The 18549-nt window shown below is 42.3% G+C and overlaps 3 protein-coding genes and 1 long non-coding RNA gene across 13 annotated transcripts in view; 2 read left to right on the forward strand and 2 right to left on the reverse strand.

Moving 5' to 3' along the window:
• Positions 1-11549, forward strand: part of LOC311530519 (uncharacterized protein) — a 41960-nt gene extending 30411 nt beyond the window's left edge. For 4 of the 8 annotated variants that reach the window (XM_084647223.1, XM_084647224.1, XM_084647225.1 and 1 more), the window contains exon 16: positions 11364-11530. In XM_084647223.1, coding sequence (XP_084503349.1) covers positions 11364-11503 — 140 coding nt within the window. In that variant the 3' untranslated portion in view covers positions 11504-11530. Of the gene's footprint in view, positions 1-1422; positions 1789-11363 lie in introns of those variants that run through there. The other 4 variants (XM_084647218.1, XM_084647219.1, XM_084647221.1 and 1 more) reach the window with 4 other exon arrangements.
• Positions 2859-4830, reverse strand: H3-3B (H3.3 histone B). Its single transcript, XM_084647209.1, has 4 exons — positions 4676-4830; positions 3945-4086; positions 3673-3826; positions 2859-3557 (listed from the first exon to the last, which is right to left on the reverse strand). Exons 2-4 carry the CDS (start codon positions 4070-4072, stop codon positions 3429-3431), a joined length of 411 nt encoding a protein of 136 aa, XP_084503335.1. The 5' UTR covers positions 4073-4086; positions 4676-4830; the 3' UTR covers positions 2859-3428.
• Positions 6845-11780, reverse strand: LOC311530522. Its single transcript, XR_014714019.1, has 3 exons — positions 11536-11780; positions 10472-10541; positions 6845-7794 (listed from the first exon to the last, which is right to left on the reverse strand). It is a non-coding gene; the product is annotated as an uncharacterized lncRNA (long non-coding RNA).
• Positions 11781-13505: 1725 nt separating this feature from the next.
• Positions 13506-18549, forward strand: part of UNK (unk zinc finger) — a 60299-nt gene continuing 55255 nt past the window's right edge. For 2 of the 3 annotated variants that reach the window (XM_084647216.1, XM_084647217.1), the window contains exon 1: positions 13506-14236. In XM_084647216.1, the coding sequence (XP_084503342.1) occupies positions 13698-14236 (539 nt within the window). In that variant the 5' untranslated portion in view covers positions 13506-13697. The remainder of the gene's footprint in view (positions 14237-18549) is intronic. The other variant, XM_084647215.1, reaches the window with a different exon arrangement.

Here is an 18549-nt window from a genome sequence, read left to right on the forward strand (position 1 = left end):
CTTTGTGTTCTGCAACATGCAAGTACTGACTTCCACTTTCTGTGAGGTACTAGCACCTGTAGGTAAAAAGAAATGTTTTAATGTGATCTTTTAAAGGTTGTGCTTAAATCCCACTGAAGCTGATAGATCCTGAACATGTCCGTAAGTTAAAGATATGCATGTACTTTAGTGCTTTCCTGAAGCGAGGCCTGAGATCGTGAAGTAATTCTTCTCTGGAAAATGCCCTTTGTTTAACTGTCCCAATCACAAGATCTAATGAGCTGTACCCATGTGTGAAGTTTGGTGTTTTGGAAACTCTCCCTGTTGAGAACAGGTGGGCTAAAAAAGCATAAGGCATGGGAAAGATGTAAACCACAAGTAACTGTTTACTTCCATTCCTTGTTGTGATGTCTAATTAGCACAGGAGTAGGTAAAATGAAATATTTTAATGTGATTTTTTTAAAGGAAAATTCTAGTGATTCCTATAATACTGTACCTAATTTATTTACCACGTACCCAACCAGTTTTAGGTAACAGCTGGTAGAAATACTAAAGTTTCAGTACCTGTTCTCAGTGAATGGAGTTGTATTGTTTCAAGGGGCTAATATTTAAAGATACTTTTCCAAATAGGACTGAATCAAGCTGTGGGAAGTTCCATTGCTTGTAAGCCTTGGATTTTATTTAACCAGGTATCTAAGGGTAGGTCTACGCAGCAAAAAACACAACAAAGAATGTAGCAGTGAGTCTGAGCCCAGGTCAACTGATTTGGGCTTGCAGCATGGGGCTAAAAATAGCAGCGTAGATATTTGGGCTGGAACCCTGGGCTCTGAAACCGGGCAAGAATCTGAGAGCCTGGGCTCCAGCCTGAACCTGAATGTTTACACTAGTTTTAGCTGTGGTGTGACTCAAGTCAATTGACCAGGGCTCTGAGACGCACTGCTGCAGGTCTTTTTTTTTTTTTTCTGTGTAAACACCCCCAAAAGGTACCTATTGGGCAACACCCCTGTGAGGTAGGGCAATGCATTTATTGCCATTTTACAGCAGGGGAACTGAAGCAGGGGCTAAGCAACTTGCCCGTGGTCACAGGAAAAGTCTGTGCTAGAGCAGGGATTGAACCTCGATCTCCCAAGTCCTAGTGCCCTAACCACTGGACTGTCAAGATGGTGATACCCAGTTTGCTTAACCTTCTGCATTTAAGATGTTTTCAAGTGATTTACATCATAATTCAATGCCCTTGTTAGAATCTTGTATTATTACCCTGTAGTATTTGGTCACTTATCTTAGTGCTGTTCAGAGTATCTATAATTTGGGATATGAAGGTATTAACACTGACATTTTTGTCCCAAATAAATCATTCTGCAAAGAGGAAAAGGGTGCTGGTGCCACCCTTAAAACTTAAGAGTTTTCAGAAGAGTAACTGGTAATAAGTACTTGTTCCCTCAGCTGCTGGATTTAAACACACTGAATGGTTTGTCTGATGAGAAGGTGGAGTGATGGCTCTAACTCAAGAGCATTCTTGGGGCACTCCAGTGACCCACATTTGGAGACCTGGTGACAATTCCATCCTATTTTCAGATGTTAAGACCTTGACAACGGATTAAGAGGCTGTCTTCACCTGTAATGAACTGAATTTAGGATTTTAAACTGTCAGAATTTTGGAAGGAAGCATTTCAAATGCGTTCTGTTCTAAGCTATCAGTCTGAAGGCCAAGGCTAACTTACTGCCCAGTCTCAACATCATAAACTGTTCTTTCTTTAAAAAATTCCCCATGGAGAATTTCACTTGTGGAATAAAACAAGATGGGAATAACAGCTGTTCCCAGTGTCAATTTTTCCATGTTTGACTTACTAGTAGTGTGGATGCAAGTATTCTAGAACGGCCAAGGAAAAAGAGAATGACCTCCCTCCCCGCAGCAAGTTGAAAAGGACAGCAATTTCAGTATCTTTAGTCAAATTAAGATATAACTGCTACCACTGAAGTGTTCACAAATTACATGTTTTAGAGTTTCAACTAAGTTCACCCCTCCACCTATGTGTTCCAGGAGGAGGGGGCGTTTTATTAGCAATGCCTTTCTTGCTTCCATTTTCTGAGGGAAAGTTGAAAGCAGGGAACAAGTTAAGAATAATTCTAGGAAGGAAAAAAAAATTGGAAGTGAAACAAAAGATGTTGAAATTTTATTCCTTCTAGAACTTGCTCACAACCTGTAACTTGAGTTAAATAGTTGAAGAAAAAATCTAACCTTTTCAAAAGCACCTAAAATTTGACTGTCAAGTTAGAAGGTTCCTCCTAAATTAAAACCTCAGTGTTCAACTAAGATCTCCCATGCTTGCTCCTAAACTTAGAACTCCAAGGAAAATACATACTTAAAATTGAAGTGACTTCACAATGTAGTTAGTTGAGACTATTCTTTTCTGAACCATTAATATCAATACTTTAATGGCCCTAGGTTAGTCATTAAGACAACCCATTAGAGCCTTAACTCTTTTTGCAGCCTGTTTGATGTGCTTTGGTTTTAGGGAACAGAAATTAGTGTATACCAATGCACCTTGAAGGTAGCTTAAGGCCTTCTTCCCTCTCCAAAAAAATAAATAAATCTTTGCTACTGTGATTTAAGGAGTGGGACCAACTAAGCTCTGCCTTCCAGCCTAGACAAGACCACTTCCTAATTTAAAACATGACCTTCACAAAAGCAGCTAGAGGACAAAAGCTCAAGTTTTCCCTGGTTCAGGTCACTTGTAAGGACTAGCCACAAACTAGTGCAAGAATATTCTCAAGTATTACACTACCTCTCCACAGGGCAAAGATTATTAACTCACTCCCTTCAAACATTTTATCTAGCTTGTTTAACTCCATGGACATCAATGACAGGACACCTCACATGTGAATGTAAAACATTTAATTTAAAAATGTTGACACTACAATATATAAAATAGCTATTATAAATGCACATAGTGTATTCTATAGCTGCCAGGTTTACGTTTTTAGGAAACTGTAAGTTACACTGTGGTTAAGACTTGTAGTTTCACCCTCTGAAAGTCCACATTCTATCACAGTGATGTATGGTCAGACTTAACAGCCCCAATTGTTAAACACTTGGATCAAGTCATAACCAGTTTTATTGCAAAAGGACCCTGTACACATTTATATCAATTCTAGTACCTTACAATTTTAGCTACCCAACAAGTCATTAACATACAGAAACATGCATGAGAAGCAAGAAAGATCACCCATCCCTTCTGCATATTAGCAACTTGTCACTCTTGAGCAACAAGGCTCACATCACTGAGGTTTATGTGAACAGTCACTTTTCGCATTCATCCTGAGTGAAAGATGGAATGACTTAAGTACAAATGCAACATATTATAAACAATTTCTTACAAAAAAGTCACAAATTAAAACCAAAGTATTTTACAGAATTTACTACAAAACACCATAAAAACTGCTTTCTCTTAAGCTCTCTCTCCCCGTATCCTGCGAGCCAGCTGGATGTCTTTGGGCATGATGGTGACTCTCTTGGCATGGATGGCACATAGATTTGTGTCCTCAAACAGACCCACCAGATATGCTTCACTAGCCTCCTGTTTTTAAAAAAAGGCAAGAGAAAAGAGTGTTAGAGCCTTCCAAAAGCAACACATGCTCCCCCAACTTCCTAAGTTACCATAAGCAGCAGCGAGGTCACTAGTAGTACAATACCTGCAGTGCACCAATGGCTGCACTCTGGAACCTCAAGTCTGTTTTGAAGTCTTGAGCAATTTCCCTTACCAACCTCTGGAAGGGAAGCTTACGGATCAACAGCTCTGTTGACTTCTGATAACGACGAATCTCACGAAGGGCCACAGTACCAGGCCTAGAAGGAACAATAAGAGACTTCAGTCCAGGAGGATATCCCAACGCGTTGTTCCAGCTCCAAGTCTAGAGTTGCAGGATATTCTCGGGCACCGCCTCCGCAAGGTTCTTTTCCTTACCTGTAGCGATGAGGTTTCTTGACGCCACCAGTAGAGGGAGCGCTTTTCCTAGCCGCTTTAGTGGCCAGCTGTTTACGTGGAGCTTTGCCACCAGTGGACTTACGGGCAGTCTGCTTTGTACGGGCCATTTTCCCTCACTTACCTAAAAGGGAAACAGGCACGTATGACACAGGGAAGCACCTACCCCACCATTAAACCTCCTCCTTTCCTCACGAAAACTCCCCCCGTCCCCGATCTGTGCTCCCCAGCATGGGGACAGCAGGCCCCGCCATCGGCAAAACCGCCCCCGTCTTCCTCCCCACGCAGAGGCGTGGGCACAGCGCTGCCAGCCCCAGGCAACAGATGTCCGTGGGCTGCCTCCCCTCCCCCGCGCGGCAGGCACGCCGGCCGCCAGCGGCCTCCCCTGGGAGGAGGAGGAGTCACGGCTCCCCCGCCCCCGCTTCTCGGAGAGACGAGTGAGTCACGGCCGCCTCCCTCAGCCTGCGGCCGGCCGGCGAGTCCCAGGCGGCGGCTGCCGCCGCGGAGCACGGGAAGGCCACCTCCGGCAGGCCCGCTCCACGCAGACAAGGGATCGCGCCGCTTCCTCCGGGGCGAAGCCGGCCAGACACGGTCCCGAGGCCTGGCGCGAGTCTCATCCGACGCCCCCAGGAGCTGCGCTCAGCAGTGCCGGTCGGCCCATCGTGTTGTCCCCACGGGAGCCGCTCGCTGCCCGGCGCGGAACAAACACTCACCGCCTGTCCGAGGATCCGCCGGCTGCTGCTATAATCCGCTCCGCGCACGGAACCCAGCCCAGCCAACAATCCCCCTCACTGTGCTCTCCCGCTCCGAGGGCCGGCTTTTTATAGAGGGGGCGGCAGGCGGCGTGATGACCTCATAATACCTGGAAACGGCGCACCTCCCCATTGGCCGGGGCTTCCGCCGGCGCCGTGCCGTCACAGGACACAAAGGTGGTGCTCCGTTTTCTCAGTGCTGATTGGATGCAAGCTTGGCTGCTGATTGGTTGTTAAAATAGCACGCCGATTGGCTACTGGGAGGCAGGACTGAGCCAATCAGAACTATCTCCAGGTTTCTTGTTCTGATTGGACGAAATGGAACATGCTTTGGATCCTACCCTTTGTTGTAAAGCTCCACAATGGAAAGGCAATAGGAAGGCAGTGTGTATGAATGTCCTAAGCGCAGCTGGGAGGACAGCTGGAGGACAGGGAGCTCAATGGAAGCATGCTGGAGGCTTTACTAATGTCTGTATATCAGCTCCTAAAGTCCCTCATAAAAATGTATGTTAACAAAAATGCAGTTAATCTTCCCTTTTAAATAATAACCATTATTAATAGTGAATTAACTTCATTTTCTAAAGCATTGTTCAGGCACAAAACACTAATTAGTAAACTTTATTTTCTATAATGTCTTTCATACTTTACGTACCAACACTTGAAATCTATGACAAATTCAGGGATGTTTGTGGATTAAAATCTTTTAATTCTACTGAAATACACTGAATTTGTTTTTTAAAGATGAAGCAGGGAATATTATAAATACTTGGCTAAGGATAAGGATGGTCCTTTCTAAATACGGACAGTCTGAGTGGGTAAATTCATTAAAAAATAAAGCAAAACAATTAGTAATGTAATAAATTTGATCTTTACAACACATTTCATATACCAAGGCCTTGATCTTGCATACATCATGCGTAAAGTTAAAGCATTGGGCTTCATGGAATTCATTGCAGGATCAGGGCCTTATGTGCTAGTGATTTTCATACACAACACACTAATGTCATTAAGATTATTTTCTGTCTCTCATACACAAACCTATTCATAACATTTATTTTATACAACAGATACATATCTATACATACTGAAAAATAAAGTTAAATAAGAAATACGTAATATCTGTGTATTTATATATCTCCACAACATGGATCCCCCTTGTATCTAAAACCCTACGAATACAATAAACCTGATTTATAGTTATATAATAACTATAATAATAATAATACAGCGATATAAAGGAAGAAACTTATGCCCCAATTCTAGAAATACATGTGCCCTTAACTTTGAGCACATGAGCAGTCCCACTCAAGTCAATAGATGCAATCCAGAGCCCTGCAGATCCTGCTGGTCCCACAGGACCCGCTACCATAATAATGGGAATGGGTAAAATGCACTTTATTGAGGGCAGGATTGAGTGGGCAAAAAAACCCAACAGACTGTGGTAATTTGCAGGAAAACACTAAAACTTTTAATACTTAAATGTAAGTGAGGGACTGAGATTTGATGTCTATTATAACAGAGATTAAAGTATTTTTTACATGGTTTAAGCAAGATTTGTTTTATTCTTTTAGTGGTAAAAATTGTCTGAATTCCGTATATATATAGAATATACTAATTGACTATTTATTTTATTTTAGTAACTTGGGGGAATCTGTCTCTCTTGTGGGATCTAAGGATTTTGTGGGTGGGAGCAGGATAAAAACACAAGAAAAAATGTGGGAGCGGGTGGAAGTGGGTATTGCAGGGCAGGGCAGAACGAGAGCAGAATTTAAAAGATAGTCCTGCACAGGGCTCTAGTGCAATCTTGACCCTACTGGAGTCAATAGGAGTCTGATCATTGACTTCAGTTGGACCAGGAGTTTACCTGTGAAACTGTTCATATGCTTAAAATTAAGCTTATTTATAAGTATTTGCAAGATTGAGGCCCTAGCACTTACAGCTCACTCATCCTCAACTTCTTACTGACGCAGAACTCCTAGTGCCATCATATAGCACTATCTTCAACATCAGCATGTACACAAACATTAACAAAGGTATCAATATAACATTTTTACAAAATTGGATAGGAAGAAAAAAAACAAAATATGAATATATCAAAACTGGGAAAACTTCTGAAAAGTTCACAGAAAATAAATCATTAATATGTAAGTCTTCACCAGCACCACATTTCAAAAATTTCAGTTTTCTTCTTGTCAGCAGCATTAACATCCCACGATCCACATCCATATAGCCTATGAAAATGGTTACGCTTTTCACCAGTTGCATGTCTGTATATTTCAAGATGCCACGTATTTTCTACATTCTCTTAAAGGAAGCCATAGCTGAGTGAGCCATCTTTTAGTCTTCTTCAGATTTCTTTGGAACAGCCTCCTTGGTTGAATATATATGATACCAAAGAATTCAATAATCTACTGCTTCTACAGCTGATCTGTTAATTGTGATGTCTGCTCGCATCCTGTTGTTGTTTGTTGTGTCAACGTATGTGCAATTTGTTTTTGTTACATTCAGGAATAGTCCATATTCCTCACAAAACTGTTTTTACAGACTTCAGCATTTGTTGCATTGCATTGATGGTTGTAGCAAAGAGAGTTGAGTCATCAGCAAATGTGAGTTTGGTTAAGAGGTGACCTCCAATGGAAATCCCAGCTCCTTCCACTTTGTAAAAATCTTCAAGACTTGTCTCATAATAAATTCTGCACATATGTTAAAGAGGGCTGGGGACAAAATACACCCCTGTCTCTCACCCTACTCAGGAGAAAACTGCTTACTGCTGTTCACACCATGGTCTGCTGTTGGTGGTAGAGACTTACACTGAGTTTAGTCAGATTGGAATCTGCATGCTTGCTAATATCGTCCAAAGGTGGTCATGTCAGATAGTATCAAACACTTTTGATAGTCAATGAATCATATGATTGGCGGATGACTGTATTCTCTACATTTTTCAGTGATGTGATGGATATTTGCAATTTGGTCAGGGGTGTTTCAGCACTCTCTGAAACCAGCTTGTGGGGGTAGTTCTGCCGCTATACTTCTTTTCACGCAATTCTGGATTATGTAGAACAGAACTTTGCTTGTGTGCACTATCAGGGAGATAAGACGATAGTTACTACCCTCTGTTATTTTTCCCTTTTCTGGCAAGGTCAGAAAAATTCTCTTCATCCAGTTGTCCAGCCAATTTCTAGTCATCCATATATCATCACAGATTTACCACATAAAATCAGTATTGCTTTCGCCAGTTGCTTTTAACAGTTCTTCAGGAATGTTATCTACCACTCCTCTGGTCCTTTCCCAGGCTTTAATTTCATAATAGCACGCACCGTGTCCTCTCACAGGATTAGTGGCTCAACAGACACCAGCATGACACAAACTTATATACTTTGGTCACGTTAGGCATAGAGATGGAAATAAACTTGAGAAAGTTATTATGAAAGGGATGGGGAGGGCCATCATAGTCAGGGACAACCAGTGAGGAGATGGATGGATGGTGTGCAGCAGATCACTGGAAGGTCAGCTGTTGAGTACTCAAAGTTAACAATGGATCATGAAGGCTTCTGAAAATTCTGCTATGATATCACCGATATTCAGACATAAATAAATTTAGTTATGTACTTACTTTGTAGTAAGTAAGATTGTGTCTGTTTAGAAATGTAACCACCTCAAAGATTATATTTTACTAAATGAAACCATTTCATTACATTTTTAACAACTGATAGGCTAAATCATGCAATCCTTACTTCAATGAGAATTTGAATAGGATAAACAGGATCAGGCCCAAAATGCCTGACAGGGACTATGGCATTGTTTTCACATGTATTGTACATAGGGCATAAACTGAACACCTAAAACTGCCTGCTCTATATTGATTCCTGATCACATCTGTATGTCCTGAAAACTGAAATAAAGAATTACATATTCAAATAGATATTGCACCAGGTTTAGCACCCTCCCAATTCACAGATTAAAAACAGAAGTGAGGGTGAAAGGCAGAACCAGTACTGCACAGAAGTTCAGAAAGAGCTCTTTCTAAACATCTAACAAAGCCCTACCACTTCATTACCATCATCCCCATACACTACAGAAGAAGTAAATAAGCCCCTTATGGTCACACAAAGTGGAAAAGCTGCTGGCAGGGATGGCATTTATCCCAAATTTCTTAGGGGACGATCATTGTTGGCAGACCAATTCAAGATTATAAATTAATGGAGAGGTGTGACAGAGTGCTGAGGCCTCACAGATGAGTCAGTACTCTGATCACTGTAGCCTCAATTAATTTCCCCAGTAACAGCTGATTGAGGAAAAAGGGAGGAATGAGCTAATCAGTTGGGGAGGAAGGCTGAGTTAAAGAATTAATTGATCCATCAGATGACAATATTGATAAAAGCCAGGAAAGACTTGTTATGGGGGAGGATAGGGCTCTCTGTGCTCAGATTGAAGGTGATCCAAAAGAAAAGAGATATCTTGTCTTTCCAGGGCCCTGATGAAGGTCCCATAGGGATTAGGACTGTTGTGTTGCACTATACAAGTGTTAGTGGAGGGGACTTGAATAAATTATACAGAGTGGGCACTAAAAGATGAGTCTCTGAGCAGTTCTTAGGTCAGCCAAGGATGGGAAGAGGGCAGACAGGCACCCCATCACAAGAGGGTATTACTGGCCCATCTCACCCCTATCTTTGAGACCATTCTGCGAAAGGAACAGGCCAGCTTCAGACCTGGACAAAGTTGCTGCGAGCAGGTTTTCACCATTACTAATTTCATTGAGGCTGGTTTTCAGTGGAATCTAAAAACTGGAACAGCATTGACAGGTTTATCTGCTGCATAGAATGAAATATGGAGATATAGGCTGTTACTCAAGGCATGAAGCGTCATCAAATGCCATAGCATTATGTGACTCCTGGCCACAATGTTGAGCAACTGTAGATACTGTGTTCTCTTGAATGGGCAGATCAGCAAAGCACACACCCTTAATTATGGTCTGTCTCAATGATCCATGTTGACTCCTACACTATTCAACGTCTGCATTAGTGACTTATGCTGAGAACAACACTCTTGCGGTACCATACAAAGACCTCATCACCATCGGTGACCTCCTCAATGCCAGCCTCAGGTTAATGGCAGAATACTTTCAATACTGAAAGCTCTGTCATAATTCCTCCAAAACCTTGGTAATAGTCTTTCACCTAAACAATAAAGCTGCCAAGGAATGACTTAATGTCACCCTTCACAGTGAATGAGTCCAAAACTAGCTCCATCCAAATTAAATTTTATCTGGTAAAGACATGCAAAAAGGTAAAAGGAAGAACTAGTCATGTCCAAAAACCAACATGGGGTGCTGATGCACACACCTTTCAAACAGCAATGGTAGCACTGATGTACTTGACTGCTGAATAGTGTGCACCAGGCAGGGTGGGCAGCTTATGTACCAAATCTCTGGATATGCAAGCTTAATATCACAATAAAAATTATAACTGGAACATTAAAATCAACACCCATTCAACGGTTGTCTACTCTGGCACATGTACCCCTACCCAAAATCCTGGAGAGAGACATATACAGCTTGTGAGTACAATTGAATTCATGAAGACCTCCAGAACCTCTTGTAGACATGCCTGAAATCTCACAAGCCTTTTTATGATTTGCCTAAAGCTCTTAAAGCATCCTCATTCAATCCTGAGGCACACTGGAAAGAATTCTGGGATAATGGTAATATCCATATCCTGACTGACAACCAGACAAAAGAACTTCCAGGCTTCAACCTACCTCAGAAACAATGGTCCACGTTGCACCATTTCAGAACATCACATGGCAGATGCTATCATCTCTTACACCTCTGGAAGATGAGAGACAACATAGTGTGACTGTGGACATAAGTTGCAAACTACTGATCACATTGTAAATCAGTATCTGCTTCAATCATTTGTTGGTGGCAACTCATAATTACACCAAGCCACTTCCAAAGCTACCCCACCAGCCCACTAATCTAGATTTGGTTAGCTGAACATTGCTAATCACCTCTCTTGCCATATACAATAAGAAGTTCTGCACAGATGTGGGTTATACACTAACTCAGACTTGTACTAGTATGATGTGACAGGATCCATCACATGCTGCAGGATAGGGACTGCTGTGGTTTACACATATGTATCCTCTCCACCTAATGTCTTCATTCTCTGTTTAATTTTCCTGTTCTTTGGGGTTTGCACATAAAGAAGTTACTTTTTATGAAAGCAAAATAATTAGATATAAATAAAACTATTTTGCATTCATTTATATAATGGTGGTCTTTTTGTGCTTTCAACAGAGAAGGGATATTAGTAGCTGAAACTTTGGAACAGGGACCTACTTATTCTCCATTCCATCCAAAGCCAAGACTCATGGGCTGCAAGGAGGAGCCCATTTTAATTTGACTCATTGGGTGCTTAGAGACAATGAACATGCTAGCCTTCCAGAAACTCTAGAAGTTCAAACACTCTGTGATGACAACTGAAAAAATCCTTTGCATGTTTTTTTACTGGATGGTACACTATTAACACTGCAGATAAATCCGTGGTTAGTGTTTATTAACAAGAGTTATGTCCTGATTCTAGACTTTTTTTCTGTAATTCTATAATGATGATTGCCCAAGCCTCTAATTATAGAAATACTTTTATAGCTTTTTGTTCTGGTTTAGGACTCAAGAGGAGCTATCCAGCAGTTACAGAAAATGAAACTAAAACTAAAACAAGCTGTGACAGGAAGGCGCATATGCAAAATTCCAAAGATACATGGATCTACTCAGACACATACAGATAATAAAATACAAAGTGCAGACAAAACAAACTTACCAGGTAAAACCTAACTTTTCTGTGTTGCCTTTCATTCAGAATGTATGTTGGGTTTTCCTAACTGGAGCAAGGAAGAGAACTAGCAGAGGAAACCAGGGTAGTGCCAGGACTAATTGGTCTAGAAAAAGTCAGTCTGTTTGGCTTAAACCAGTGATTTTCAAATGAGGGTATGTGGAACCACTCCTGGTGGCCCACAGAGCTGGCTGTTCACATGGTGCTGATAATTCCTTGCGTGCAGCTGTAAGTTCCTTTAAAACACAGGTACAAACAGATTAAACATTGACATAATATTACTTTATAAACAAATGTCGTAGCTACTACAGGGATTCTGTGCAATCACAAATGGGAGGGTAGATTGGCTATCCAATAGCACTATGAAAAGTTTAGCTCCCCTGGGTTAAACAGTGCCACAACATCTTAGTCTTAAATGGAGGTGTGTGTGTGTGTGTATATATATAAAACTTTTTATGATTTGAGTATTATTTGATAATCCAACATTTCTCCTTCTACAGGCTAATCACTTACTGTGATTTATTTGTTTATATATTTGGCCTTGTCTAAGCACAAAATTTGTAACTATACTGATATAGTTAAAGTAGTACAACTCCTACAAGTGTGGACACGGTTATACTGTATAAGATACTTATACATTTGATCTTATTCCTGTAAATGTAGGATAAGGAGCTCTTAAACTGTATCAGCATAACTGTGTCCACACTGGGCATTGTAGCAGTGTAACTATTTAGGTTAAAAAAAAATCACACCCCTAAGGTCAAGTTTACATTCAAAAGTTAAGTCAACCCAACTGCGTCACTCATGGGTGTGAAAAATCTGCACCCCAACGACCTAGTTAAACCAGGCTAACCACTGGTGTAGACAGTGTTAGGTCGACAAGAGAATTATTGACTGTTGGGGAGGTGGATTAACTCCTGCAAGGGAAATACCCCTACCCTCTCTGAAGTGAGTGACTATGCTGAAGTGTAGCTGTACTGCAATAGCATTTTAAGTGTAGACATTACCTAACCAAAATAGTTATACTGATACAAAAACTGTGTAGACCAGGCCTAACAGTTTAATATTTACATTGTTTAATTTGTGCATAGTGGCCACGTTAAAATGAAAGGTGTTCCTCTCATAAATCCTTGTGCTCTTTCCCTCTCTTCCTCAACTCTAAATAGCCCAGTGGGTTTAATAATTATGTGTTGAGCCTGAGATATCAAAATTCTGTGTACAAAGGCTTACATCATCTCCCCATGGAAGAAGATAATTTACACGCAAAACTCTGCAAAATTCCTGAGGAAATGTTCCTTTCGGGAGAGGTTTTTTTCTCCCTTGGAAGGCATGAAAGGTGTGTACAATAACCCAACATTGATACAGAATCTGGGGTTAGCTATAAAGAGGCAGCTTCTCCATACAACTCTCTCCATCTTTTTCAAATGGAGTGTGCTGTTATTTATTCATTGCCTATTTTTGGACCTTTTCTGCCTTGTGGGGTAAGGTAAGCAGTACAGAGAAGGGAAATGTAGAAATTAACACTACAGAATCCAGCAGAATGTCATGCAGAAGCTGAATGTCTTTTTTGTTTGTAAGTAGGGGAGGGAGAGAAAATGAAGTTGTATACAGAAAATACCCCCCCTAATCCTCTGCAAACCAACTCATCCATGACCTTCACAAAAGCCGTGTGTCCCAAAACATACACTATTCACAAAGGTCTTTCTCTCAATTTACTGTAGGAAAAAAAGTCAATTGTTGTCAGGACAATACTTAAGGACCATGTTTATTACAAAGTCTACTGTTTAAAAAATCAGTAGATTACAAGGTATTACAGCAATGGCATGTCTCCCCACATCCTATTTTACCATAACTTGGAATAATTCTATTTTTATTTTTTTATTACTTAGATGGATAATGTCTATTTTAAAGTTTTTTTTTCAATTTAGAGCTATTTAAATTTTCACCGTTGTTTTAATTAAGCCCATGATTTCCCACAAGTTGTCAACATCACATGTGAATATATACACTGTAAAGAGCCTTGAATCCAACTCTGATAAGTTCTCAAGCAGCATTTTCTTACTTTGCCTATGTATACATTTGTATTATTGAAAATATTTTTTTCACTGGTTTGTGTGGGTGGGTGTGCATAGTGAACTCTACATTTACCAATGACCTTTCTAACCACAACCCTCCCTTATCTGGGCTGTGGTTACAGGTCTGAATCTCTAGTGTATGCACCCCACTTAATCTGCACTACTTCCATGTCCCCACTGAACTACCAGCTCTTTCCCCTGCCTCCAGGAGGTGCAGAGCTAGGCTTCCCAGGGGCAGCAGAACTACAACTTCCATCAAGCCCCTCGCTGAAGGAAGTCCAGGGCAATGTCCGCACAGTGCCCCTGGGAGTTGTAGTTCTACAGGCCGGAAGCCTCGCCAAGCTGTGTCCCGGGTTGGTGGAGTTTGCGCGAGCGCCCGGCCTTCAAATCCCATCATGCTTTGCGCACCGGGGCGGTAATGGCGGCGGCGGCGCCTGCGCATTGCGGTCTCCGTGCGGACCGCGCAGAGTGAATAATAAAGTCTCCTCGGCGGTAGCGGCGGCGGAAGGCAGGAGCATGTCGAAGGGCCCGGTGGCGAGCGGCCCCCCTGCGGCCGGGCCAGCGGCCCCCGCCAGCGCGTTGCAGGCGCAGCCCGAGAAACCGCAGCACTACACGTACGTAGCGAGAACACCCGCCGCCGCCGCCCTCCGCCCGGCGCCCGCCCGCGCGCCACACACGCCTGACGTCAGCGGGCAGCGTGCGGCACGCGCGCACGGAGACCAACAGCCCGCCCGGCACCGGCTGGAACCGGCCGTGGCCGGCGCGGGCCGGTGGGATCCCGCCTTAGGGGAGGGGGCGGGGCAGGGCAGGGATTGAAGTGACTCACCTTACCCCCACGCGCATACTCCCACACGCACTGACCATGATGCACTGGGGCCGCCCCTCTCTTTCCCCCCCCCCGCCTTGCCTCCGGGGTTCTCGGGGTCTCCTTTGTACCCCCTTTATCAGGTTGTTTTTCCCCCTAGTGAGGCTGCCTGGCTCCTTTCCACATGGTGGGGCTGTTGTTGCAGAGTGTGTCACCCCCAGCAGAAGGGTGGGTCACCCCCATTTTGAGTCTGTTTCCCTCCCCCACCCCCTAGCTTCTCTTGGCTGGGTGCATCTGCTCTAATTGGAATACATTGCCTTTCCCCCCACCTCAGGAGGGTGTGTTGGCCCTAAGGCCTGAGCACATCAGTCCTTTGCCCCCATCCTTGGTGTGGGTGACTGCTGTGTTGAGCATGTCCGTCCATGTGTTGTGCCTCCCCTGCCTCACGAACACATTCATGACAAATAATGCTTGGACAGGTCACATGCCCAGCAACTAGGGACAGGCCCCATGGCAGGTCATATATTCACATGTGGACCTGTGAAGGAGACATCACTAAGGGTTTTCTCACACGCCCATGAGGAAAACATTTAGAAGGTCTAGGTTCCCACCCCCATCAGAGAACTGTCATTACACCTTTCTATGGAAATACCAGAAGGCCATGTTGCACGCACATACCCCCGAGGGAAACCTTACTAGAGCACGTCACGTGCGGAATTCCTCATTAGAACATATCTCGCCCGCATGCCCCGAAGGAACTGTCACTTGAATGTTTTGCATGTGCACATGTGGGAAAGATCACTGGTGTGTCACAGCCCCATCCATATGTGGCAAATGTTACACAAGTGTCTCCTTCTCTTCAAGGAGCTATGGCAGAGTATGTTACTCTTCCTCCTTCCCCCCATGCTCCCATTACACTGAAGCATGACTCCTCCATGAAAGAAATATTGCTAGTGTGTAGCATCCCTCACTAGAGTGTGTTTCTCCGTGTGGGAATTATTGCTAGAGCATGTTTCCCCAAGAATACAAAAATATCATTAGTGTGTTGTTCAGTGCTCCTGGCCAATGGTGTTCCCTTGGTGGCTGAAGTATACAGGTTGGAAGCGGTGGCAATAAAGTTCATTTTTCTTTTTTAAATAGGAAGAAGATGGAAGGGTTAAGTGGCGGGAGCATCATGGTGAGGGGAGGGTTGGTGATGGGGGCAATGAGGGTAGAAATAACTGGCAGTTCTTGGACCTCCTCTAAAAATATTAGACTGGAACTGTGCCCTCTGAAGAAAATATCCCTGAATTGTGTCACCCTTCTCCTTAGGGTGCGTCGGCTTCTAGAAGGAAAAATCATCAGAACAAATTACCCATATCACTAGTGTGTGTAACGGTGGACTTTTTCTTGCTAGAAAATAATAGTTTGCATTTCTGTAGCTCCTTTTATTCACTGAACCTAATGTGTTTTACAAGCACTGTATCACACAACACTCACGCCTGTTACACTGGAGTAAATTTAGGTATACCAGGGTTAAGTAATCTGCCTGCAAGAAATCACAAAGTCAATCTGTAACAGATCTGGGAATAGAATTTAGGAGTCCTAACTCACAGTCACCTCCAATAACCACTAATCTCAATTTCCCAACTGTAGTCTTCAGGGCACTTGCTGGGTGATTTACAGAGAGCTGCTTGGCCATATTGTGCTGGCTCTCCATATTACCAGCCACTTCAACAGATGTAGATCTTAGAATCTTTTGAATGTACTGCAAATAAAGAGAATCTAGCTTAGCTCTCTCTGTTAGGACCACAGCTAGAAAGGTGGAGGAGAGGAAACAGGAGCTGTTCTTGGGGACTGAAGGTCACCAGTGGGAGTGAAACTATCAGTCATGAGTGGGAGGGGAATGTCCGCATGAAAAAGAAATTAGGTAGCTAGATGGTTATGTCTGATATAGCATGGGGAGAAGCAGACCACATGGTTCTTAAGCATACCCACAAAAGTTGGGGAAAAGGGAACAAGTCAGCAAGAAATCACGTGCAGTGGAAGAGAAACCAGGCAACAGGAAAATTGGAGGGGAGAGAAGAAGGGGACCAAGTGGTAGAGAAGAATGGGGAAGGGGAATGGAAACAACAAAATAGAGAAAAATTTGTGTGATTAACTTTTTTCAAAGAGGACAAAAACACTTGCATGAAAGGCAGCTAAAAATATTTCTATATATCCATGAAAGCAATTGCTGTAGTTACCACAGGAATGTTGAGGTGACCTGCATGCTTGCAGGATGAGAAGGGAAGTGTGTGTGAAACTACCTCTTAAGATGTGATTCGTACTATAAGAAGCTTGAAAATTTATAAACTAGAGCACATCACGTCATAAACTCTTTTTATAATATATGGGAACCTATTTTGATTGCTCTTTGTTATGTGAACATGCTATAACATTGAAATCTCTCCTTGCACTTTTTTTGTTCTTTTTGGTTTTGTTTCAGTAAAAGGACGTTACGGTCACAAATTGTAAATTCAAATAGAATTAATTATCCACATCCTGTGCTGTCCTCTGGGAATGGGGGCGATACAGGAAATCTCTGTCTTAAAGAATTTTGGTTGTGTTTATTAGGAAATGTTCCGATTTCCTTATTGGTATTTTCTCAAATGTTGGCAGTATTGATATGTAATCTAATTTACTTTGAACTGTGGTTCCATATCTGGAATGGAGCTCCTCTTTATTTGCTCTAGAACAACAGCGAAAGGAAACATGAAACAACAATTGTTGCTAATACACACCTTTTGCTCTGCTCCTTTTGTTAGTTGACCAAGAGCCTTATAAAATCTTAGCTTTGACATTAGTGGCAATTGTAACACGTAGCTGGAAGTGAAGTACATTAGTACATTGTTACGTGTGCCAACGTTCCCTATTTGAGTGAGAGATCTCATGGTTTTCCCCTGGGGATTTATTTTCTTATTCAAATCTCTTAATTTTGGAAATTGCAGAATTCAGATGAATAGTAATTTTAGAAGTACCCCACTGTTTTTAAGTTCTCTCTGGGTTTATTGAATTAGCCGATGGTTCCTTGTGATCCTGCTTTAATTGCAAGAGTACGGTGATGTCATTAAGATACCCAAACAAGGCTTCAGGTTTCTGCAGGCTGGCTGGATGTGTTGTTACAATGAAGTGTTTCATGTAACATCTTTGTTGGTCAGGCTTTAGGTTACCATTAACAGAAGGAAAAATACTTTTCATGTGTTCTGCCAAACCTCAATCAAATATTTTAAATAGTTTATGGAAATACCTGTGTGTTTTGCATTATTTCACATTGTTTCTTATGTTTAACTGGTATAATTATCGTCTTAGGTACCCACAACCTGCAAATCAGAATAGAGGTTGGGTTCGAAGAAATTAAAGCAAGTGATCAATTGTGTTAGAAAACCAATCGTCATGTAGTGAAGATTTTGTTTTGACTTAGTCAGCCTAGTCCATCTGGATGTTATTGAGCTCTGTTTAACTGTGTGATAAGGGTTGTGGACTTGTTTATCCCTCTTGTGAAGTCCAGAAAAGTGAAAATGGAGTGATACTTTCTTCTGCACATGTTCTCACCTGAGTGTCAGATTGTTTGAGAACTTTGCAGAAAGCCAAACATTCAGATGTGGGTGAGATTTGATGAGATTCGTGAATGTATCCATTCTAGTGTGCTCACATTTATTTTGAACAGTAACCCTTTTTCCCATCCTACTTCCCCAGAGAACACCTTGGTTCAGGCCCAGGTGATCTAAATATTTTCTAGCTGAGTTATAAACCCTTTGGGGCATAGATTGTGGGTATATTTTCACTGCAGAGTTAACACACATTATCTACACTCGAGGTACTCCCTTCAAGTTAGCCTTGATCAAGTGCAGCACTGCAAAATAACACTGCTGTGTTATTTTGTGCTATGGACAAGCTGCTCTGTCCATACTGGGACTACACTCGCTTGTGAGTGACACTAAGACTTCTGGGAGCATATCCCATGTTTCTTATTACTAAGTAAGCTGATTGCACTATGAATTGTTTTGCAGTGTATTGTGGGAGAACTAGTCTGCCCTTGCTGGGCTCACAAGGGGATTGGGGGAAGGCACTAGCTGGATAACTAGCACCACTCAAGGAATG

The sequence above is a fragment of the Lepidochelys olivacea genome (assembly GCF_965140295.1).
Source record: "Lepidochelys olivacea isolate rLepOli2 genome assembly, chromosome: 14".
NCBI classification, from domain to species: domain Eukaryota; kingdom Metazoa; phylum Chordata; order Testudines; family Cheloniidae; genus Lepidochelys; species Lepidochelys olivacea.